This window comes from Sparus aurata, chromosome 16 (assembly GCF_900880675.1).
Source record: "Sparus aurata chromosome 16, fSpaAur1.1, whole genome shotgun sequence".
In the NCBI taxonomy this organism is placed as follows: Eukaryota; Metazoa; Chordata; class Actinopteri; order Spariformes; family Sparidae; genus Sparus; species Sparus aurata.
In genome coordinates this window covers 13321136-13344507 of record NC_044202.1, presented here as the reverse complement: position 1 = coordinate 13344507, position 23372 = coordinate 13321136, and the positions used below count along the sequence as shown (strand labels likewise).

Here is a 23372-nt window from a genome sequence, read left to right as displayed (position 1 = left end):
TTTACTTTTTTTAATCTCCCATTTATGCCTTTGTAATCTCATAATTATGACATTTTATCCCATAATTTTGATTTGGTATTTAATCATTTTGACTTTTTATATCATAAATTGGACTTTTGTTTTCTCATGATTATGACTTCTTAAAGTTGTAGTCTGTAACTATTTTTTGTTGTATTTGCTAAAATTGTCATTATGATCTGACAGTAAAATAAGATACAGATCACCTAATAAAAATCCACTGTCTGTGGCTCCACCCAGTGGCCCTAATTTGGTTTGCAAGAATCCACCACACGAATCAACACAACCAATCCGAGCCACCCCCCGCACCTGGTCGGACATGTTCAAGCTCAAACTCAAACTGCGAACAATGGCGAAGAGGCAACAGAGCAGAGAAAATGCCTATCCTACGGTTGGCACCACCACCACCCACGTTAATGAGGAGGAATAAGAAAACTGAAGAAGAAAAACAGTGTGAAAAGAAAGAATTGGAATGTGCCAGAAAGAAAAATAGGAAACATATCGTAGTGTCATTTCAGAAGTGGTGCATGTTTTTTTTGTTGCTTTTTTAAACTTTATTTAGCAGAAGTTTAATATATAATAAAAAAGAGAGGGAATAGTTGAACACGATTAGGGATGCAATTCAATCAACAGTGGGCGACCAGACACTAGAGATGCTTTCATGCTGCAAATCAAAGGAAAACAATGACTATGCATGAAAAATCACTGGTTAAATTAAAATACACTGCTGAGGCCCATATATTCAACTGCGATATTGCATACATTACGTTTAATTTTCAAAACAAGATGTGCAACATGAGTAACACAACCTTTAAACGTAACTGCCTGATGTTGCTGTCGTCTCTAGCAGTGATTTGTATGCTGCAGAGATGCACTGCTGCATAGATTTGCTGCTTGATAGAAAACACAGCAGTGGCGTCTTCTTGTTCTGGGCATTAGTAAGAGAAATCCAAGGAAAAGGCCTGTGGAGAAGAAAAAGAAGGCTGAAATATAACGTTTTAAATGAGTGCTGTTTCTTTTCCTTAAATCTGTCAACACTGCATTACAGTAAGAAGCGACTGCTTGATACATCTTATCTGGACAGTTAGATATAACAGAAATACATGTTGAGTGCACTCACTCCTCTGGTAGAAGGGAAGATGCATGAGATGCATTGATAAAACTCTGAGTATTTAATTCCACATTCTTTGGCCATTTCTCTTCAAGGACGCTGTTGATCAGAGAGAGGGCATCGCTGGATCCCAGACTGGCAGAGGTGCAGATATTTAGCAGGCTGTACAAAACTGCAGACACCCAGCACAGACCCAGAGAAATCCCGCCTAAATGTGCAGGAATATGGCTTAATTAAAACATACAATGTCAAATCAATGGGGACGCTTCACTGCAACAAAATTAAAATGCTACACCCACATCTTATATAACAAGACAAGTTCAAATGCAAGCTCTGCAAAATAAGTCTGCAACAATGAGGAATGACATACCACTCATTGTGAGAGGACAGGACGCCTCTATCAGCACTGGATCCGTCAAAGCCGCGGTCAGATGAGTGCAGGACAGCCACACGTCTGCAGTGTCAGAAGCCACAAAGTCATACTGTGGTTTGAGAATGAAGTCGTGTCCAAGAAGCTGTGCCAATCTAGAATCGCAGATAAATAGAGAGGAATACAGTGATTGGAAGTGAACAAACAACAGTGCTGCATACTGTAAGTGTGGTGGTACCTGGTGACAGGCACAGCGGAGGTGAAGCTGTACACAAGGCAGTGCTTTGACAGGTGAGGGCGGAGATCGGCGCAGACTTCGGGGAGGTGAGAGGGCAGACAGCAGAGAAACAGAACATCTGCCCACGCTGCCAGTCTGCCATTGTTGAAAAAACATTCAACTCCTGTCCGGGCGAAATCCACTGAAATAAGGAAGCATGGCAAACACAATAACAGGATCTTGAGTGTATGTGTGGCCTTTGTAAAAACTCAGGATCCAATTTGGTTAAATCAACTCATGTTTTATAGATAACAAGACAACATCTTCTTGAATAAAAAGTATGATATTTTTGCATACATTTTAAGTGAAGCATTGCGTATAATAAATGTTAAAGTCGTAAGAAGTATACATTTACAAATGTTCTCTTGAAATACTGATGCAGTCATTGGGGTGCTACGTTTTTGTGACACCCTGGCTGATTTTTTTTTTAAGTTTAGGTTCAAAGTGTCTCATTATATTGTGTACCTGCAGATTCTGGTCTTCTACTGGAGATCTTAATGTGTGATGGTTTGATGCCAGACTTTTGAAGGAGGGACAAGAGCAACTGTCTCCCCATGTTACCCATCCCAAGTATCCCAACGCAGAGGTCACTGTCCTCTCCTGGAGAGCCTCTGTTTGCAGTGCGACTCCTGATGATAGAAACGTGCATCAGTCAAATTGACTGCAGACGGTATGATTAAGTGTGCTAAAAGTTGCTATAGTTTTTTTTTTTTCTTTGTGTCACAGACGCTTTAAATAGCCCGTTAGAGAAGTTACCTCAGTGACTGGATGAGTTTACACAGGAAAACTGCGTGCGCGCACCCGCAAAGCGTCAGTCCAGCCGAGCGTGCGCGCAGGTAAACTAACCCTCTCTCATTCTCAGTCAGTCCAGCCTCGAAATCACGAAGGACCTCCATCATCACCGAAAATATGACGAAAGAGCACACTGACAAGCTTCAAAACAGTTAAATGAGCCCCGTTTCCATGTGAATAGATCAACTTCCGATTTGACGGTTTATACCTTTCAAAATAAAATTCTTAGCTACAAACGCTGCCTGTTCAGAATAAAAGCACGAATTAAACTGCTGCCAATCCAAATGAAAGCATAACAAAAATATTTTTCCTTCGAACATATACGGAAACTACTGCAGATCAATTCGCGACAACGAGTAGCCTAACTGTATGAAATAAAGGGGTGGGAAGAAACATACACACGGAGCCAGTCTCTCCTCTGGTGAATTGAGCCATTTTTATTTCCCTTTCATGCTTTTAATACAAATTCATCAATCAACTGTATGTACACGTATGTACATGAAATATTATCCTGTCCACATAAAGAACATGGGTAAATCAGATGCCTGCAACACAACATACCAAATATCAATATCCAAACATACACTTAAAAAAAAAAATAAAATAAAAAAAAATCAACTGTGCAGGATATTAAGACTTTGCCTTCAAGATTTTGAGCAGATCGTGTTTTAGTACAAGTTTGTGTCAATCATATGAAAATGTGAGCAGCAGACTGATCGATTCAACATTTAAAACGGTTTGTTTTTTTTAGTTATTTTTTTTAAAAAGCAGCTTTTTGCAAAAATGACACAAACACTGATCACAGCTCAAAATAAAACTGTCAAACTTGTGAAACAAATTTGGGGAATCGTCCCATCTCCCGTCATTCATTTGAGCAAGTAACTCTTCAAAGTCACCTAAAAGTGCTGATGACAGAACTTCACACAACAATTCAATCTCTATATTTGTTCTCTTATGTTTGCATGAAATGTTACACATTAGGATTTTTTACAGTAAATGACAAGGCCCACATACAGTGCTTGTTATATAAATTAACGGTCTCTACACCTATAATATCAGTGTTTTTTGACACCAAATAGGATAAAGAACTTAACAACATACAACTTGTAAACAGAGCTGTTTGAGAATGAAGCAAATGTTTGTGCCTTGTGAGAGGCCTATTTCTTCATTGTTATGATTTTACATTATAATGCCTGTATCTATCCCATATGGAGACGATATGTGGCTCTTTAACCCGTTACTCTACATATATCCCTTTGAATAAGGTACAGTTTGACAATGCTGATAACCATGAAGGCACTGTGAGGGAACAGTTAAGCTGACACAAGCAGAATCACATGTAGCTCAAATTGCCACGAGATGAATAGTATCTTATTTACACCGAGGCTGTAAATGCACCTTCCGAGATGTTCCTCTTCGAAAACGCTCCCAAGAAAAGTTTAATACACTGGCTGTTGCTTCTGCACAGTCACTGGTTTCAGGTACCACATGGCAGTAAGAATTACTCCTCGCCCTGCCTCCATTTCTGAGACTCCTCCTGGCGCGCATCAGGGTGAATCTGGTTCCTCATCCCACCCAAGACGTTGGAGGTGGCTTCAGTGGCCATAATGAGTGGCTTGACCACTGCTGGAGGGAGCTGGCGGAGAACTCCACCTACTGCACCCGTCATCCCACGCTGCTCGTGCTCCCGAGTGGCTGTGTCATATATGGTCAAAGCTGTGTCTGTGATCCCCTGTAGACGGAAATACAATCCTTGTGAAAACAGACTCTTTCTATTTATGTTATTCAAGTATTAATATTCTAAATATTTTTTTATACCTCTTTTACCACAGTGTAGGCTTTGGCTACACCTTCCCTCAGGTCAACGGGCTGATGAGCCAGTCCGTAATGAGTGAACCGTTTTATCCTCTTTGTGTCTCTCTCATCAGGCACAGGAGACACCATGTCGTAAGCCGTCTCAGCTGCTGCCTGAAGATGACACACCCAATACACAACACATTGTCTGATGCCTCATGATGGCATTTGTAGTAAATACAGACCATTTTTATAAATAGTGGAAAGTTTACCTGGATGGTCCGCACCATCCTGTTGGTGAGCTCCAGAGCAGCCATAGCAGTAGAAGTTCCAAATGAGGCAGTGCCTCGCTGAAAGCCGCGGACTATTCGACCATCTTTCCTGTACTGCTCAATCGGAAGCCAGACCAGGTCCCTGAATCCTTGAACTGGACATTTATGACAGACAAGCCTGAATCAGTAAGCTCACACACACTGTTACTGATTTTCACAGCAGTTTATTAATGTAATCATGAAATAAAACTTAACATAGCTACAAAAAGATTAAACCTGGACATTCACTTTTCAATCTTGAAACTTGTCTACGCCTTGCCTTGTGCCTGCTGCACTTGTAATTGAGGTGATTCCATGCATTTGATGTATACAATCTTTAACATGGGTTTTATTCTCTTCTTCTCAATTCCGCCTCATTTTACTATTTAAACTAATTATGGCATTCCATCTTTATCTTATTCTCACTATCATTATTATTAAGGGGGCTTTATTTAATTATTTTACATTAATTTTATATCCCTGTTTTCAATGTTCATTATTTCTATTTTTATAGGAAGCATTTAGCGCATGTAATTTATTTGTTTTAAAGCACTTCTATCTACATTTCTTGTATGAAAGGTAAAGTTTATTGTTATGGTTGTTGTTATTACTATTACTTTTATAGCTAGTTGTGACTATGGTGACTAGGTTATAAACATGTGTTGTACTCACCTAGTTGTACCAGAGAGTGAATGGGTCCTACGCCACCCAGAAGACCTGGAAGCTGGTTCTTCTTTATGTCATTCAGCCACTCATTTATTGCATAGGAAAACAGCTTATCCACACCTAGCAATCTAAAATACAGACAAGTATCAGCTTCCTGGGAAAAGTTGTTACTTCACTGTGATTAGTGAATCACCAGTTGATGAGCAAGTACAGTGTTGTGATACGATATCGGATATATTACTATGGTAAACATACCCTTGTCTATAGCACAAACGCCTCAGTTTCAGCTCAGAACAATTAAGCTGCGTCAGCCCGATGATGATGCCAGCAAATGTTCCCTGAAATACAGCAGTCATGAAATCATTCATAATGCACAGATAAATTAAGTGGGTTTTTTATACATAGTCCCCTTAGAACTTACTTGCTCCATTGAAACATGCTTCCCATGGTAATCCAGGCGAATGGGTACCTCGGAGGTAAATCGAAACTCCCTATTAGGAGAGGAAAACATTACACAACACAGACAAGCAATTAAATTATTCATTTAACTATTATATGTTTTTCTCCTTTAGTTATTTAACACTGACCGAAAGAAGATGGGCTGGTCTGTGAAGGAAGGAGCAGAGGCTTCACTGTCAATCAACTCTTCCCTGCCAGATGTGGAGAAGCCATTGTGGCTCAAACGTCTCTGAGCAGGTACTGAGATGATTGGGGCTGGGTCTTGGCTGCCGCTGGCATGCTTCGAGAAGCTGCAGGAGATCTCTGGGGCAGCCGCTTTTTTTGTGGAAACGCAGACAGCTGCAGAACAAAACATTATCAAGAATCAACATTAACAGTGAAGTAAGCAATTCTGGATCAGGATAGTTGATTACTGAGTGTTACTCCCTGGGCGACAAATAACAACGCACTGGGTCTGAATTTTGAGATTTACCTTCTTGAGCAGGGGGTGAGAAAAACTCGACTTCAGTAGCAAGACTGGCAAAGAAGTCCTTCAAGAAGAACAGTGCATCCTTCAAACAAACCAAAAACAAGTCTGTCATTTAAAGACATTTTACTGAAGACATATGAGATATCTTTGATACATTGGAAAAGTCCTTTATCTTATTTTTATTTTATCTTTTTCTATACCATATCTTTTACCTGATCAATATTGAGACGAAGAGGCATCAGAGAAACACGCAAACAGCACTCCTGTGGAGTCTGGCCTGACTCAGGACACATGTGCAGCGCCTTAACTGTCAACTAAGACCAAAAGCAGATAAGAAATTATAGCAGACCAAGACTTGACTTGGTTAATATGAGTGTGTTGCTTTCCTCACCATGTTAGAATGGGCTTTTCGGGGCATTTCCTTGCTAGAATACAAGTAGAGGAACTTGTTCATCTGTGAGGTAGCCAGTCTGTCACGAATCTCCAAGTCCTGCACAATGAACACCTGCCGAGAAACTGGCTGATCCATCGCCGGCCCTGAAGCCAGCTGGGACTGTGGGTACACCTCATGCTGAAACCTCACCTAGGAAAAAGGTCAAAAGAAACAACACAAGGTATCTATGTGATCTATGTGAGGGTTAAATAATAAAAATGTATTCCAGGCGAAGAGGAACTATACCTTGCTGAGCTGTATCTCCATCAGCACATCAGGGTTCCTTCCTCTTCCACCTCCTGCCCGTCCCGAAGCCTTGGCCTGTCTGACCGGCGTTTGAGAGGGGGAGCTATGAGGTGTAGACCTGCAAGGTGGAGAAAATAACAAAAAAATTCAGCAAGTCTGTTTCCCTTTGAGCATAATTTAAGCAGTGTGTGCACAGTTACATAGTCAATGTCTTACCCTCGGCTTCTAGCAGGAGATGCGGTGAAAGTCGCACTCCCAAAGTCTTTCCCACCATAGAGGTGCCAGATAACGGAGATCTCCTTGATGAGGTAGCGCACCTCTGGGATGGGAAAGTTCATAGCTCCACGGCTGGAATCACTCCCCTCCAGGGGCTGACTGAAGTAATCATCTTTGATTTCCACAGGGTCTGAAGTAAGCTGCTTTACCACTGGCTCCTGATCCAGATCCTGAAACACACAATGCTTACCAGTGAGCACAAACCAGATCAGATCAGTCTCTTTGTCATGCAGCCATAACTGTGTGTAAATATATCCTGACCTCTCCCCGGGACCCTGGTGTCTCCAGGATACAAAAGTCGTCCGTCTCTTGGGCCAGGTTAGGGACAGGAGTGATGAGAGGAGAGTGAAGCATGGGGTAAGTGGGGCTTGGCTCTTGGTTAAAATTTCCGCTCTCATCCGGGAACAAGAATAGGTCTGAGCGAGGCGCATCATGGTCTTGATTCTGCTCCTCATGTGCACCTACAGATGTTTATAAAAGTATAAAATCTAGTTGAGTAAAGTTCATGGGAGAAGAAAAGGTTAATCTTTACTAAACAAAGTCTTTACCATTCTGCTGCGGCGCTGCAGGGTGCTGCCCGTCAGTCTCCTCCATTGCTTCACTCATCAGATCCTGCAACATCTGCTGCTCAGTCTCAGCGAGCAGCGAGGTCTGAGATGTGGGCCGGCTGGGGAACTCCACCTGTCAAAAAACACATTCAAGCTGAGTGCGTATGACCCTTCTTACTGCAAGTATGTAATGCTGGCATATGTTGGCGTCACAGCTGACCTTGGCTCTTTGTGTAGTGCTGCTGTGCTTGGCCTCTGGTTCTGCAGGGGGCAGTAAGTCTCCATAGCTGGCTACATACTGGATGAGGTTCATGAGGGCGGCACAGGAGTCGGAACATGTTCTGATGTGAATGACATCACTGGAACAGCGCAGCTCAAATCTGGGTTCTGACTGTCAACCAAGAGACAAAAAGACGATGATCAAAATTTCCAACCTTATTGTCAAGTGAGAAAGCTTTAAACATTAATGTTATTTAGAGTCAGACGACTCTTACCAACTTTCCATCCACTCCAGGTTTGACAGCTGTAATCCGAAGCTCCAATGTTCCCATGTCTACCACTTGGACATAGTCTGACAAAAAAATCAAAAGAAAACATAAACCAAAGCTGCATTTAACACTTTCAAGCAAGTTCTTCAAAATCAACACTGAAGTCAACGTACCACGTGCTAGATTGACAGAGACAGCGTTACTCTTGTCTGAGAGGAACAGAGCCGCTTCGTCCAAAATGATCCTGTGCACAACATATTATACTCAGCAAGGGCAACTTTTTCTATGAATTCAGCGCAATCATGTCACATTGCATGAGTGACAAAACTAGTAGGCTTTTTATACCTGAGAGTTGAAGAAGAGTGGTCCAAGGAGACACTGCTGGAGATGCTGAAAGTCTCGACGACCAGCAGTGATCGGAGTGGCAGATAAAGGGGCCTGCCAAGAGAAAAAAAAGCCTCATGACACTACACACACACACACACAACAAGTTACTATTTAGGAAGAGTTATGAAGTCTGCTTACCTGTAGTCTAGAGAGCAGCTCCACAGGTGTAAATGTAGGGTGGTGACAGACGTAGGAGGGGCGTAACCCAACACAGGCTCATCGGAAACATTCAAAAAGTCAACAATCTGTTGCACAGAAGATTACAAATGTTTGATTTTAAATACATTGTATTTTAGGTTTTGTCAATGTTAGTGAAATGGTAGCTCCATCTTGGCCTACCTGGTCATACCAGCCCAAGCTGGGTGGGACCACTCTGTGCTGCAGCGTGGCTCCTCTCACTCCAACAGCAACCAGAAATTCCTGCAAAAGAAAAGCACACATCACCACAGTGAGCAGTAAACAAAAAGTGAGCTGAATGATACGCTTTAAACACTGGTTCAAGGACTTGAAAATAGTAATACAATGTCAACATGACTTAGGCAGAAATGTGAATGTTCAGTCATGATCATCGACTTTCTTCTTCACATTTTGATGGATCATCTGATGTTTCCATAGACGTTACATCGACAGTTGACCAAATAAAATGCAGTTACCTTGATCAGATCTCTCTGGGTTTGAACATTGTTGGAAACATTCTGGTTAATGAAAATACACAACTGTTCAAAGTATATAACAAAAGACTAGTATTTTTTCTATACTATTTAGTGTTCTTTTTACGTTTTAATGGAGAAATATTACATATTATGTTTTTAAATTTGTGTTGAGACAAATGCTACTGCAAAGGTGTGATTCCAGGAATAATTCAGTAATCAACATGTTATCATGCCAGGCCAGGGAAATGTTGACTCAGTTGCCCATTATTTGACTACTCAGGCAGTACATAAAGGGCCCCACTTAGAAAACACAGGTATTTACCATGCACTTACATAGCTTGGTTTAGGTCGAAGAGTAAATCAAGAAAAGTTACTTTACTAGACAGTAGCGCCATCTAAAGGGCAAATATAGTCATGAAGGTGTCTTTTGAGGCTGACAATTTGCCATGACTGTCTTAATCAACATATTCCAAACAAATAGCAGGGCTCAAGCTTTGAAGGCTCAAGCTCTGTGGAGCACCAGCTTAACATTGAACATGATAAGAGTCCCTGTTAATCAAAACTTAAGAAGGGTTTGTAACAAAGGAACATTCATGAGGGATAAAGGAACAAAAGGATTAATGTGGTACTGGAATTCCTTTCGTCACTTGAGCATCTCTCATATAATGCATGAGTGAGTTAACATCAAAACAAACTAAAATACGGTGAGTTAATATTTGCTTTGTTTATTGGCAAATGTATCGAAAGTACATTATAGAGAACACTTTTCTCAATTGCTGTTTTCCACTTGCAATACAGCCACCAACACCAACCCTTATAGTACTTTGTTTTACCCTTTATTGGTATGCAAAAGAAAATTCTATTCCTATTGGAGGCCACCAATAAAAATATAATATGTTTTGTGTAATTTTTTTCTGTACATTAAAGACAATCTTAACAAGTGGACTGTTGGAACATTGACTCTGGGGTAGCGAATACATGCCGTTTGATTCTAGGGGGTGTAAGCAATTCATCAGACAGAATCAATACATAGTTAGTTGGCCTTCCTTACCTTGACATTCCGTTCTGCATTCTGTGATGAGATTTTGACAGCGACAGACACCATGCTGCGCGCCTCCAGACCAATTCCCTCCGAGGGTGTGGAGGATCTCTCAGGAGGTGTCTCTGATTGGTAGATGGTTTGTTCCAACCAGTGGGGATGTGTCCTGCATGGCAACTTGATGTCTGATACAGAGGGGCCCCCATCCACAAGTCCTGAGCATGATAACAGAGTGAGACATCAGTGAAAGAGAAGTACATGAATGACATTAGAACAGTGCATTGACAGAGTATAGTAAATACTTGTAGCTGGTTTACCTTGATGATACATGCAAATACTACTAGTGTGGAAGCAGATGTAGTGTTGATCTTTATAGCCTTCATACTGCGTCACACTGAACAGCACAGCATTTTTCACCTCTAGCCAGAACTCGCCATGTTTGTTTTTTAGCACGGTTTTATCCTCCTTCTGAAAGACAAAAGATTGAAACTTAATCTCAACGTCCATCAAACATGTTTTACATCAATAAGGATAAAACTGTAAGAGATATCAAAAATGGTTAGAGTTTACCTTAGCATTACTCTGAAGAGCCACAAGACCATGATTGACACTGATGATGACAGAGAACAGGCTCTGGGAAGTCTTGCTCGGCACTTTAGGCTTTTTCTTCTTGCGAGACCGGAGACCCAGCTCAGAGGCAGGAGAGTAGTAGTGCATGGTCTCTTCTTCTGACCCACTGGTCTCATCTGAAAATGAAACGTAAAGCATTACTATGAAGTTAATCACAATTCACATAAGACATTTATATTTCTACTTCAATAAGAAGAGTCTGACCCAAATGAATAGCTAGTGTTTTCTGTCATCTCACCTTCGGGACCAGTCGAGCGGAACTGACTGAAACTGTCCTTGGAGTAAGTATTGATCAGCTGACTGGCGACAGAGAGCCCAACTCCATACGGCATGCTTTCTACTGTCTCAACTGGAGACGGAGCAGTCGGCTCCCAAAGCAGCAGGTCATTGTTTATCCTAAAATAATGAGAATATACATTTGTTCTTACAGGACAGGTAGGGGTTAGTATTTTGATAGGTATCTTGTTAAAGGAGTCTTGGCCACAGCACTTAATTTGGGTTTCAGCTAATTACAAAACAGATTTATGTATAAATGTAAAATGTAAATGTTAATTGCTTTCCTGGCCTACGGCTTAACTCTTTTTTTTTTTTGAATGAACTGTGTATGACAGGTTACTGACAGTCACCTTTTGAGACTTTAGGAACTCTGCAGAAAACAATGATCCTTTGATCTTTACAAGCCAAGACTCGGCAGTCTAACAACAGGCAGTCAGAGCAGGAAAAATGTTTGAATCGAAAATAGGGTTAGGGTTGGGGTAATCGAAAGTCAAAATGAATTGTGGATTTTGAGAATCGTAATACCCCTAGCAGTTTGGCTGTAATTTCAACTGTGACATTGCAAATTCCGTACCTGTTGTGTAGTTTTTCATAAAATGCCTTGCTGGGGAGGACTAACTGCACATTGGGGAAACACAACTCAAGGATGAAGCGAGAATTGTTCATGGTTTTTTCCTGAAACTCCGTCATCTCTGCGACATCACCAGGGATGACCATCTGCAATCAAAAATATTTTCTAAACATGGACTTGTTGCCACCTGCTTTGTCAACAGGTCAGGTACGCAAAGCATCTGTCATACATTTGAATACATCAACCAGAGGATACCCTCACGCTTCTGAATGCAAATATATCCACGTGCATGAAGTCCACCTGCTTTAGACCAAAACTGTAACGACAATTCTTCAATAAAGCAAAAGGAACTCTTCAAATATCAGTAAATATGTGTGCTTCAAAATTTTTAATAGTGTAATTGAAGGTTTGCGGATGTCCAGTGAGTGTTTTCATAAAGTCAAGCATATCTGTGCATTCCTTACATATTATGACTGGCTTTGGTCAAAACTGGGTAGATCATAAGATTCAAAAAGTATACACCTGGACAATTTCTAAGCCAATACATTTGGGCTCCAGTGCATTTACTTGGTGGTTTAAAATAAAATTACTCCATTTCAAAATTATTCATAAAATATAAAGTAATTGGCTGCATATCAACATTTTGGATGTGGCCCTTAAGCCATGACCTACCTCTTCATTCTCATACATAACCCTTCGTGAGGAAAAGGGTGATGGCTCTGGCTTCCCAAAGTCACACACATCCTTCAGTGAATGAGCAGCCCCTTCCTCCTCTTCCTCTTCAAGGGAATGGTCCTCAGCCCCCTCGTCATCTTCAGTTGTCACCCGCTCAAGGATTGAGTGGACTGCAGTTGGGTTCATCTTGAGCACAACCCTGCTCAGAGAGATTGTATGTCACTGAGAGATTCTCCCTGAACTGAAAGATCAGTTGAGGTTTGTTAGGTAAACTTACCTCGGCCAATCAAATTTTACACTTTCAGATGTTGCCATGTCGCCATCCATGGTGTGGGACACTCTGAGGAACCGCACAGCTGGTTGATCTGGCTCCTCCTGAAACTTCCCTATGCAAAGAAAATAAGCAGTTAAAAAGCAAGGAAACATCAGGGAGATGCTTAGATTTTCTTTCCCCTTCAGATCACATACCAATAAGCTCTCTAAAGGTGAGCTCCATTTTTGTTTGTTCAGGAGAGCTGCCTCCCATGAACTCTGATTTTACTTCCAGGTCCTCAAGCTCCAGGTGGAGAACTTCCTTCTGCAGAGACTTCTTGAACCACGGACCCCTCTCCTGATCTGAGCGCAGGTCAGGGATGGGGAATCGGACTGCAAGGCCCAGCAATGGGGCGTTCACAGTCAGCGATACATGACAGTTGGTGGGTGTATGGCTGTCATCAAGGAAAACCTCTGTAAAGGCTTTATGCTGCGAAATGAGTAAAGAAAAAAGTAATTATATACAAGTTGTAGAAACAGTTCTACCTTTCTTAATCCAAGTCTAAAGGTCTAGTGTATAGGATTTAGGGGCAGAAAATAATGCAAAAATAACAAATATTTTCATCTTAATTAACATTTCTTGGGATGCTCTTACCAAGCTGACATGTTTATTATAGGATGTGTACAAGTGGGAGGCCATCAGCTCTGTGGTAGCCAGCTTCTGAGGTTGTAGCAATGAGTTGAGACGGTCTACGATGCTGATGTCCAGCTCACAGCGCACAGGGCCCAGCTCCACCTGTATCTCAGCTTTCCTGGGAATGGTGCTGAGGCGAACCTGCCCGCCCTGTGCAGAGAAGCGAAGGGTTGGCTGAGCAGAAGCCCGACGAGTGTTAAGTGTTAGTGCTGTGGTGTCATGTTGGACTGATAAATGCCGTTACCTGGGGGCCTCTGCGCTCGGCCTGTTTGTAAAGCAGGTGAAGGCAGGTGGTAAGTGGCACATCAGCACTGGCTGCGGTGTCAAATGTCAGGAGCTGAGGTGTGACAGAGAAACTAGTGAGAAACACTCCTAATGTCATGCCAGCAGCAATTTTCAGGCGTACTGAATGTCTGTGCAGTGTTTAACCAACCAAAGCACAGCACAATGCAAAATGTGCTTAGGTCAGGCTTCAAACTCTAACCTCAGTGTACTGAATGCCTCTCTGGGAGCCGCCACTGACAGCCTCAGAGGGGAACAGACACTCCAGAAACTCCATCTGATTTAGGGAGACATCAGTGCTAAAAGTCCGCAGGCTGGATCCCTGACAGTGCTCGTACTTTATCTTCAGGCCCTGAGCCACAAATCTGCAAATATAAATCCAGATCAGAAACATATCAAAACACTTTAATGACATTTCTGTGCCACTATATGCTTTAACAGGAATTATTGATAAATAAAAGTGCACCTGAGATGGTCATGGGGGCAGGCCTTGTTAAACACTGTCCGAGACTGAAGGAAAGCAGCAGGGGCGAGATGGCCTGGATCCACCGTGCTGAAGAAGTGTGCAGCAAGAGGGCCAAGGGGACTCGGAGCAGCATCTGGTGGTGGCAGCGGGTCGATGTGGAGGACTGAGATAGCCAGGCTACTCAACGTCAACTTTAACACAAGCTCTGGCCGTGACTCATCACCGTGGGTTTTGGATGGATGGGCTGAAATACGACCACGGCTCATTAACATACAGATCGTTAATTTTCCCTCTGGTGAAATGTGGGCTGCGTGTTTGTAAAGTCTACTCGAGCCAACTACTTCTCTACTCATTATCACTGTTTATTATACCTTCAACTACAGATAAATCTCTTATCAGGAAGATATGCTGATGTAATCTTTGCTTGGAATAACAACCTGCAAACTCCTTTTATTTACTTTGGCAAACAGCCATGAGGGACTAGTACTGATGCAGAAATAAACTGATATATTGTGATACTTACAAGTCTGTCTCAGTAATTTTTGAGGGAATTGTGAATCCCGTGACTGGATGGGAGTTTCGTTAGTCTGCTTTTCTCTTTGTCGCGGTACATCCATGTAATCATCCCACAGAGCCTACAAACACAGATATGATCTGATATACAACACAACCTCAAACACCCATAGTGAAAATAGATCACTGATATACAGTGGGAGAACATATGGTAAAGTTGAATCAATTACAAGTTTAAAGACGTGTTTTTCAAGATGCATTGAATTTAAACAGTAAAACTTGCGTAAGAAGGATTCAAAATGGCAACTGATTACGACTGTGATCCTGTAGACTAAAAGTTGTATTTCCCTTTTTTCCCCACTAAATATACACAAGAACTTCCTTCCTTTGTGTGCTTCTTTCATGCAAGACCTTTAAGTAATTAAACAAATATAACATGCTACATATAAAGAGGACTCTGTCATTGTAAACAGTGAGGAGAATATGCTTAGTGTTGTCTTTTGTTTTCGGGTTTGTCATGAATCTGTTAGTACATATGTATATGCCCATGTCTACAGTAAAGGAAGAGAATAGAAAAGAGTACAGTAACCAGACCACCAGAGCACTGTGCTCACCTACATAACATTTCAATTTGCTGTGATGATTCAAGTTAAAGATGGAAGACTTACTGTTGCATTTCCAGAAGGAGATTCCCCTGGGGAGGCAGAGTAGTTGCTATTGAGGGACAAATCCAAGTCAACTGTGGGTGGTTCACCCAGAGGAGGAAGGGATGACAAGCTGTGAGACATATCCATGTCTGCCATGGAGAAGAACACATCATCTACATCACCCACGGTAGAAAGGAAAAAGAAACAACAAATTTCATTAGATAGCTGCAACCATGTTTTCTTAGAAAGGTCAGCGGTTAGAGAATGGTGTTTTAGTCCAACCTCGACTAGACACAGTTCTAGTGGTCTGGCTCTCAAAGAGGTCAGGGTCTGTTCCCAGCACAGTGGTATCCTTCTTTAGACAGCGGTTCAGTTCCATGTGGAGGCGATACTCATCCTCCTGCTGTATGGGTCGGCTCTTTCTATCCTTAGCCCACTCCTGTGAACCTTCACACAAAGAATAAGAAATACTCTTTTTTTCACTCTATTTCCAAGTAACTAATTGCTCATGTTCCATATGATCTGCTAACAGAGGGGTGCTCACCTCCACCAGAGAAAGCTCCAAACAAGTCCAGAAGAAGATGAACTTGGCGTGGAGACAGTAGAATAAGAAGTCTATCAATATGTCCAACAACATCCAGCTGAAACGAAACATATAAAAACACCCTTGTTAATACCAATTACCAATAGTTCATAACAGTGAGGACTGTATTTTCAGAGAATCTTTCATTATTAAGAAATGGTTTGTTTACCTTTGCTCCAGGCATTGCTAGGTTGTTTTTCAGAGTGAGGGACAACTCTATTTTACCACCGAGGCTCCCAACCTGCACAGGTTCGAAGGGTGTTGTTGAGGATACAGGCTCTGTGAACTGGGGATGAGGCTCGCATATTATTTTTGGATTCCAGCTGGGGGACAGCTTTGGCTCAGTTTCCTGCAAAATAAGAGATATGCATTTTCAAAAAAGGCTTGGACCTACAACTCTTTTATGCCATTTAAAAAAAACCTCTACACCTACCGTTGGAGTGGGGGAAGTTTTACAACCAGCACGAGACACATCTGAGAACTCATCCCAAAATATGGAGATGCCTTCCATCTGCAGGTTTTTATGTGCAAATGTGGTTGGCTGATGCACATTAACATTTGAAGTCTCCTCGTCTGTTTCATCGCAGTAAACAATCCTGCAAACATCCACAAACAAAATTATCTTAATGCAATGCATGTACTACATATTAGGGACATCTATATTCAATATTCAATATTATATTACTTCCCCTTAGTGACATCTCTTTCTTTCTTATTGATTACAGATTTTAGATTTGAGAGGTTATATAAATAATGGGTTGTGATGTTAAAACATTATTTAGAATGTTTTGGAAGTTGCCTGTTGTCCCACTGACTGTCCAGACTTACTTGTTGATTCGAATCTCAAGGGCAATCCCAGTTTTAGAATTTTCTGGAATGTGTTCGACTCTGAGAACAGTATCCACAAATGTCACTTTCACTCTTCTCAGAACTGCAAAGACAGGAATTTAGAATGAGTTACTTTACATAATATTTGGCTGTTAAATCTTAGAAATGCTGCTTAACAGTTGAGACATAATGTACCTGTTTCTATCGTTTCTGCAAACTTCTCTAATCCCTCAAAAGGCTGAAAGCTCTCTCCCATGTCGTCGGTGAGTTTCTGGCTCAGACATTCTTTGGCGAGCTGCATGCTGCTTGTCATAAAACTGGACCAGTACATGGGCTCAGTGCCAGATGCTGGAAATACAGCCAGTTGTGACAGTCATTTACTTTTCAGTACATTTACTCACCAACTACCATTCATGTAAACACTTTTTCACAGATGTTGGTGTAGTGGCACATCATCTCTACTAAAAAGCGTCTCTACTCACCTATTCTTGGTCTTGGTCTGAGCACCATCTCCAACCCCTTGACCTCCAGTGCACAGTTTTCCTGCAGGAGTGCTGCCCATGGGACGGTCAGAGAAATTGTCTGGATGAACCCCGCGATTACCTCAAAAGGGGCATCTGCCGTCTCTAAGAGCTCATTGAGCGACTGAGGAACAAGAAATAATGCTGTAGCTCTTTTCATTAATGCAGATTCCATTTAAATCAAATTAATTAATCAGCTGTATTTCAAGACACAAAATCACAAACATACCCATTTATCTAATGGCACTTGTGCAAGTGATCCAGTGCCTTGATAGAGGTCTAAACTGAGCTGATCCAAGCTCAGCTTCTCCTGCAGAAAATTGCCCAGGTATCGATGCAGGAGGTACCTACAGGCCCGCTTCTTGATGGACTCCGAAAATGGCCACGGCATCTTAATGTGATAGCTGGACAGTACACAGGGTAATCAAATGGATCTGGAGGCTCTGCAACCGGTATGCTATACCTACTTAGACAGCTTTGAATTAATCACTGGCGTTACAGTCGTGTCATCCCGTCGACTTAAAGACATGGAGAAATCGTGAGCTCAAACACCCTTCATATCCCAAGATCAGGGACACTTTGGAGGATGTGTTGACACTCGGGGATATGTGAGAGAATTGGTCCGACTCCAGTTTGCTGCGCCTATGGAAAGACACATATGGTGCCCTAGATTTGTAATTGTACACTGGACACAACATGAGACTTGGCACGAGATGTCTACGGACAACACAGTCGACAACAACAAGCTTCGTTAAAGCGTCAGTTTAAGACAGATACTGATTTAAATTGCTCCCGAGTGACGTTATAATATAGTAACATGAAATGTCCTAATGATGTTGGTGTTTGTCCACATTTTTTTTCCACATTCTACAGCCGGTACAAACTAGCCAAACACACTTGCGAAATAACTATTAGCATGCCACAGACACGTCGCTAGCTACCCTTAGCTATGTTTACATAAACAGGGCTGTCATCGTGGTCGAGTGACAGGAGATGCGCTTTGACTTCTGGCTAGACAAAGGCATGTCACCCGGCTAACTAGCCGGCTAGCAAGTATGAGGCCAGCGCATTTAGCTAGCCACTGCTATAGGCAGAACGAGTAAACATTAGCATAGCCGGCTAACGTCAGGCTAAGCTGACAGCAGTGCATGTTAGCTTGCTAGCTAGCTAAACTCAAATCAAACATTTCTCAAATGTACCCACACTTGTAAGACGTCTGCTGACAAAGAGAAACACTACACATATATACAGCAGCGCGGTGTGCCGTCATGCACGAGTACGCAAACAGAGTTGAAGAGATGAATGCAGCTCATAAGTTACCTTCTGACTGAGTTGTTTACAAACACTTTCATGACTCCGCACCAATTGAGCCTACACACTCCGGGGCGGGATTAGCCAATGACGTCATAACATGGCGGAACTGCGTGGTCCGTGGGACATTTCACTGGGTCGGGATTTCATTTAGGTAGTTATTTAGTCACGAAGCACATAAAATAGAAACAGGGGGCGGCGTGCTTTTTTTGCAGGCGACTTTAATCTCTGGTTGTCCACAATTTTGAGCCTCAAAAGTGATCTGCCGCGCGTTAGCTAGCGCTCATTTGACTGAACCTTCTCCACGGTGGAGAGCTCCGAGTGGGCTGGAAGCTTCCACAAGCCCGGAAGAGCACAACAAGCGAGGAGGTGAGAAAAATGAACGCAGCCTGTTTTAGAAACTATTATTGCAGAATAATCCCATCAAAGGTGCGCTGAATCTTTTATTTGTATGAAGTAGGCACGTTTTAGATATAAACACAGTGACTGAAAGACGAGTATGGCCCACAGAGCGGTCAGTTTTGTTGAAGCAGTGCAGGAGCTGAATGTTAGTTTTCCCTGAGTTCCTCCCAAAATGTTTGCAACATTAGCCTTTTAAGTTTACTACGGTATCAGTCGAGCTAAATACAAGTGTGTTGATTAGCCGAATTACCGCGTTTGCATGAAATTTGCTAATTTATACAATATTAATTATGATTAATGATGTCTGTAGGAGGGACAGCGACCAGCTATATTTTTATCCCCAGCCTCCTACACAAGAAGCAGTCCTCAGGATGTCGCTGTCATGCCGATTTTAAAGTATAAAAAACATGTTGCGTGATTGTTATACTCATGTAATCCCAGCTGTGATGGAAAGTGACTCAGTATATTTACTGAAGTGCTGTATTTCAGTGCAACGTTTAAGTATTTGAGTACTTCCATGTCATTCGACTTTATACTTCTACTTCAGAGGGTCTTTTTTTCTATTTACTCCACTACATTTATGTAATAAGAGATATATTTCTAGATCAAGCGACTCAACACTGTATTAAATATTTAAAATCAGCTCCCCTTTGACAAATTAAACCTATAAAATGCCATATACATATTATTGCATTGAAAAAGTAATAAGAATCAATCAATGCAATATTTTATACAATGCTTCAAACACACCATTTCTGCATTAAAACCTCTGCATTTTCCTTAAAACGTACAATTACAGCAGTGCGATTTGCTGATGATGTTTGCATTGCATAGTAAGTCACTGCATTGCTTCTGCTTGTAATTGATTATGCTTTCATTGGGGCACTGCTGCTTTCACTTAAGCAAAGGATCTAAATACACCCTCCTCTACTGAATGTAGGTGAATGTGCCAGTAGGTCTTCAACTATCATTCAATCTGTCGATTTGATGATCAGCACAATCCAGCGTTGAAGATTCATTCTTGAAAACCTAACACATTGCACATTGTCTTTATCTTCATCTAAGTATAATCTGCCGAATGTAATCGTAAAAATGGACAGTGGGATTTTCTTTTGGTTCAGACAACTTGGAGCCCAACCTAACTGGTGCTGTGTGTTAGTTGTATGTGTAATAACAAAGGCATGAACAATAATAATACTTCTCACATAAAAATGACAGAATCACTTGTTTAACCTGTTGCAGCCACATTAGTTTGAGGTCAACAAGGTGGAAGGAACAGGTTTAGTAAAGGCTGATGTGTGTTTCACAATCAGCCGTCACTACTGAGGGCTCATTGCCCATAAAGGCATCCAGCCAGCAGAATCAACAATGACAGAGCCAGATGTGAAGGAAGAGGCCTCAGCTGACATGCAGGAATGCACCACAGACTGCCCCCTGGCATAAATGAAGCAAAACAAGATGCAGATTGTTCAACAAACGCACCAAAATATTCCGTCCTGATGGACATGAATTTTGATGTAAGCTTGAAATGATTTTTATTTTTAAAAACAATAATACAGTTAAATTTAATACCTTAGATAAGCAAATGTACACCGTTTGATAACAGTCCGTCTTAGTATCTTAAAAGTGGTACACTGCTGCAACACCTACATCTGAATGATGGACAGTAACACCATAACCTAGCAGGTGAACAACAGTGAAGCATCATAAAACTTGTTTGTGTGTGTTTTTATGTCAGGGAAGAAGGAAGTGTCTCTGAAAGTTAGTTTGGATATTGATCTTTTGAACACTTGTATAGTTTAGCTATATTTACTTCCAGGAGTTAAAGTCATTTTAATTTAATAGTCAAGTTTAACCAAAATTTCAAATTGGTTTAACCTTTCTTCGCACTAACAACCTCTCATAGAGGATGCTATATACTTAAATTATTCCACTAAAAAAGAACTCACAGAACAGTTGGATGCACATTTGTTTCAGTTCTGCTTTTTTCTTCAGAGAATGAACCTTTCAGAAACATCGTGATACACCGTCACTGCAAGATGAACCGCAACCCTGCTGACCCTGGACAAATATATATTTATAAAGGTTTATGGTAGAGTTAAAAATACATTATTTTACCTAATTACTGTCTCACTGTAGATAATGTGTGACAGGAGTGTTAAGTCCAATGAGTACATCTTGTTTCTATATGACAGTCGAGCAGACAATGTGTGTGTCAGGCAGCCCTCTGTCAATCATTGTATCGGTCAGCAGGCTTTAATGGCAAGCAGTAACATCTGGGCTTCAGCTGAGTCATAAATGTCGTTCTGTTTTAGGGGATGGAGGTAGACTGCCAGCCCGAGGAAGCCATCGTCTCTTCATTTGATGAGGACTGTGTCGTGCTCGGTGACGTCAAGGACATGAGATTGGAAGCAGAAGCGGTGGTCAATGACGTACTTTTTGCCGTCTCTGAAATGCACGTGTCACAAAGTCTCACCAGTGCATCAGACGTGGCCTACATAAATGTGGAAACAAGGGAGGGAAACCGGTACTGTCTGGAGCTCACAGAGGCGGGACTAAGGGTAAGGTGTAATCGATTAGTTGTCATTTATTAAATCAATCACAGACTATTTTGATAATCGATTCGTCAGTTTGAGTAATTTATGAAAAAAAAGTCTGAAAAAAACTGATTCCAGCTTCATGAATGTGAATATTTCAGTTTAAGTTTCTTTAGTCCTTTATGACAGAAAAATGAATATCTTTGGGTTGTGGACAAAACAAGACATTTTTAGGTCATCATCTTGAGTTTTGGGAAAAACTGACATTTTATAGACCAAACAACTAATCGATTAAACAAGAAAATGGTCAACAATGCAGCCTTAGTAAGATACTCACACTGTGGTTTCTAGTTTGTGCATGTTTCAGACCCCAAACAATACTGATTTTCACAATAAATCCCTCTCCCAAACAGGTGGTAGGCTACGCCTTCGATCAAGTGGACGAGGATTTGAACACCCAGTATCACGAGACTGTTTACTCGCTTCTAGACAAGCTGAGTCCCGGTTACAGAGAAGCCTTTGGTAATGCTTTGCTCCAGCGGCTGGAGAGACTGAAGCAAAATGGACAATAAAACAGGACCAAGATGCTGCAAAAGCTGTACAAGTGGAATGGAGGTTGATGATGTGGGTGTATTTGGATATGAGCCAACCATAACCAAGTCTGCTCAAATATTATAGCCTATATAGATTTCCACCTGCCTAGCTACCACTACAATGTGGGGTACCCTGCCCTATCGAGTTTGCTTTGTTCTGACCTTCATATCATTGAATGACTTCATGTTAGTTTAGTCACTTCAGTGACTGCTGGGGATTGGCTGTATGGGCTCTTTTGCAACATTGTGTGTTGACTTTAACTGTGGAAAGATCTTCCCGCTTCCACACGCTACACATTTGTACCTGTGCAGTATTTGAGGATTCTGCACCTTTTTGTACCCATTGCTGAGAAAAAGAAGCCGCAAGTTATGTGAATTACTGACCCCCTCCTCTGCCTCGCTTGCACTAAAGCTATGACCTGATAACTGATCAAATATACACAACTTGTTCGTATTCACCAGGTGACTCAGTGAAAGAGCCAAAGCTATATTCTTTCAGAGCAACTCATACATGCTGCCTTAATGACTGACTTTTGGTTAGAAAAGTACATTTTGTATTGATAATGGGTTGTGCTCTCACATGGATAATGAGGTCAGAAACTTAAATTTAAAAGGTTTGATGTCATAAATCAAGTTAATTGTTTGGGTTCCTCTTTGTTTCCCCTCCATACAGTGTATTGCAACTCATGCTTGCATTTCAAACGTTTGCTTAAAGAAATATCAAGGCTATCCTTGTGGTTTAAATGTTTTGTATTGGTTTTATCCAACTTTTGGTTCATTTTGTCATAATGCACAGCCATTTATTAAACCTGTACCAGACTTTTGAACTACTTTTAAATATTGGTTTATTGTGTATAGGACCTGATGATCTTGTGAGCGTCAGTGTTGTGAAATCTTAGAAAACATGTTTCCTTTGCATTCAGTTATTCCTTGCTGCTGGCCTTTGCTCAGACCAATAAAATTCTCAGAATTGTGACATGTCAATTTGTTTTTGGTTTTTTTTAAAACTTCAATCACAATCTACAAATGTCTGACAGTAGATAATACATCAGGCCAAGGTTTACAAGCAAGGCAACTTACCTTCAAAAGACAAATATAATTTCCTCCCAGCTGCCATCCAGTGACCGCAACATCATGTGCCGCTTTTGAGGAAGTCAAATGTTTGGTTTCGCTATTCAATGTAACAAGTGTATTGCTAGGGTTAGAAATTGCCCCAATGGCCAGTTTAGCAAACGTTTGACTAAAATCCCCCAC

General features: G+C 41.4%; 3 protein-coding genes across 4 annotated transcripts; 1 reads left to right on the top strand and 2 right to left on the bottom strand.

Annotated features, from left to right (window-relative positions):
- Positions 1-547: 547 nt before the first annotated feature.
- Positions 548-2679, bottom strand: noxred1 (NADP-dependent oxidoreductase domain containing 1). The gene is made up of 6 exons (XM_030392323.1): positions 2533-2679; positions 2242-2405; positions 1738-1918; positions 1500-1654; positions 1139-1337; positions 548-980 (listed from the first exon to the last, which is right to left on the bottom strand). The coding sequence occupies exons 1-6, from the start codon at positions 2673-2675 to the stop codon at positions 830-832; spliced, it is 993 nt and encodes a 330-aa protein (XP_030248183.1). The 5' UTR covers positions 2676-2679; the 3' UTR covers positions 548-829.
- A 301-nt stretch (positions 2680-2980) lies between these two features.
- atg2b (autophagy related 2B) lies at positions 2981-18672 on the bottom strand. Of its 2 annotated transcripts, none has more exons than XM_030443482.1 (43): positions 18596-18672; positions 17505-17917; positions 17237-17399; positions 16950-17102; positions 16755-16857; positions 16360-16522; positions 16096-16275; positions 15888-15984; positions 15626-15790; positions 15365-15516; positions 14707-14818; positions 14184-14427; positions 13920-14082; positions 13680-13772; positions 13397-13585; positions 12958-13231; positions 12767-12875; positions 12487-12688; positions 11818-11960; positions 11206-11363; positions 10908-11083; positions 10655-10805; positions 10350-10552; positions 8985-9065; positions 8784-8890; positions 8604-8696; positions 8432-8502; positions 8265-8341; positions 7991-8161; positions 7771-7903; positions 7484-7683; positions 7163-7392; positions 6947-7064; positions 6659-6850; positions 6480-6581; positions 6271-6349; positions 5927-6137; positions 5761-5830; positions 5595-5677; positions 5346-5467; positions 4635-4789; positions 4387-4536; positions 2981-4300 (listed from the first exon to the last, which is right to left on the bottom strand). In XM_030443482.1, exons 2-43 carry the CDS (start codon positions 17664-17666, stop codon positions 4070-4072), a joined length of 6231 nt encoding a protein of 2076 aa, XP_030299342.1. In that variant the 5' UTR covers positions 17667-17917; positions 18596-18672; the 3' UTR covers positions 2981-4069. The 2 variants fall into 2 exon arrangements, with proteins under 2 accessions (XP_030299342.1, XP_030299343.1); XM_030443483.1 differs by lacking the exon at positions 18596-18672 and adding an exon at positions 18479-18589.
- On the top strand, positions 18663-23102 carry gskip (gsk3b interacting protein). Its single transcript, XM_030443485.1, has 3 exons — positions 18663-18955; positions 21304-21549; positions 21939-23102. The coding sequence occupies exons 2-3, from the start codon at positions 21307-21309 to the stop codon at positions 22095-22097; spliced, it is 402 nt and encodes a 133-aa protein (XP_030299345.1). The 5' UTR covers positions 18663-18955; positions 21304-21306; the 3' UTR covers positions 22098-23102.
- Positions 23103-23372: the final 270 nt, after the last annotated feature.

Bases quoted from the DNA above. Each gene is read 5' to 3' on its own strand.
- gskip (XM_030443485.1), top strand. From the start codon at position 21,307: ATGGAGGTAGACTGCCAGCCCGAGGAAGCCATCGTCTCTTCATTTGAT. The intron at 21,550-21,938 runs GTAAGGTGTAAT...TCTCCCAAACAG, and splicing joins TCACAGAGGCGGGACTAAGG to GTGGTAGGCTACGCCTTCGA.
- noxred1 (XM_030392323.1), bottom strand. From the start codon at position 2,675: ATGATGGAGGTCCTTCGTGATTTCGAGGCTGGACTGACTGAGAATGAG. The intron at 1,919-2,241 runs GTACACAATATA...TCCTTATTTCAG, and splicing joins TAGAAGACCAGAATCTGCAG to TGGATTTCGCCCGGACAGGA. The intron at 1,338-1,499 runs GTATGTCATTCC...CTGCACATTTAG, and splicing joins CTGTCCTCTCACAATGAGTG to GCGGGATTTCTCTGGGTCTG.
- atg2b (XM_030443482.1), bottom strand. From the start codon at position 17,666: ATGCCGTGGCCATTTTCGGAGTCCATCAAGAAGCGGGCCTGTAGGTAC. The intron at 11,961-12,486 runs GTAGGTCATGGC...TTTTGATTGCAG, and splicing joins TTATGTATGAGAATGAAGAG to ATGGTCATCCCTGGTGATGT. The intron at 7,904-7,990 runs GTCAGCTGTGAC...GTTTTTTGACAG, and splicing joins GCACTACACAAAGAGCCAAG to GTGGAGTTCCCCAGCCGGCC.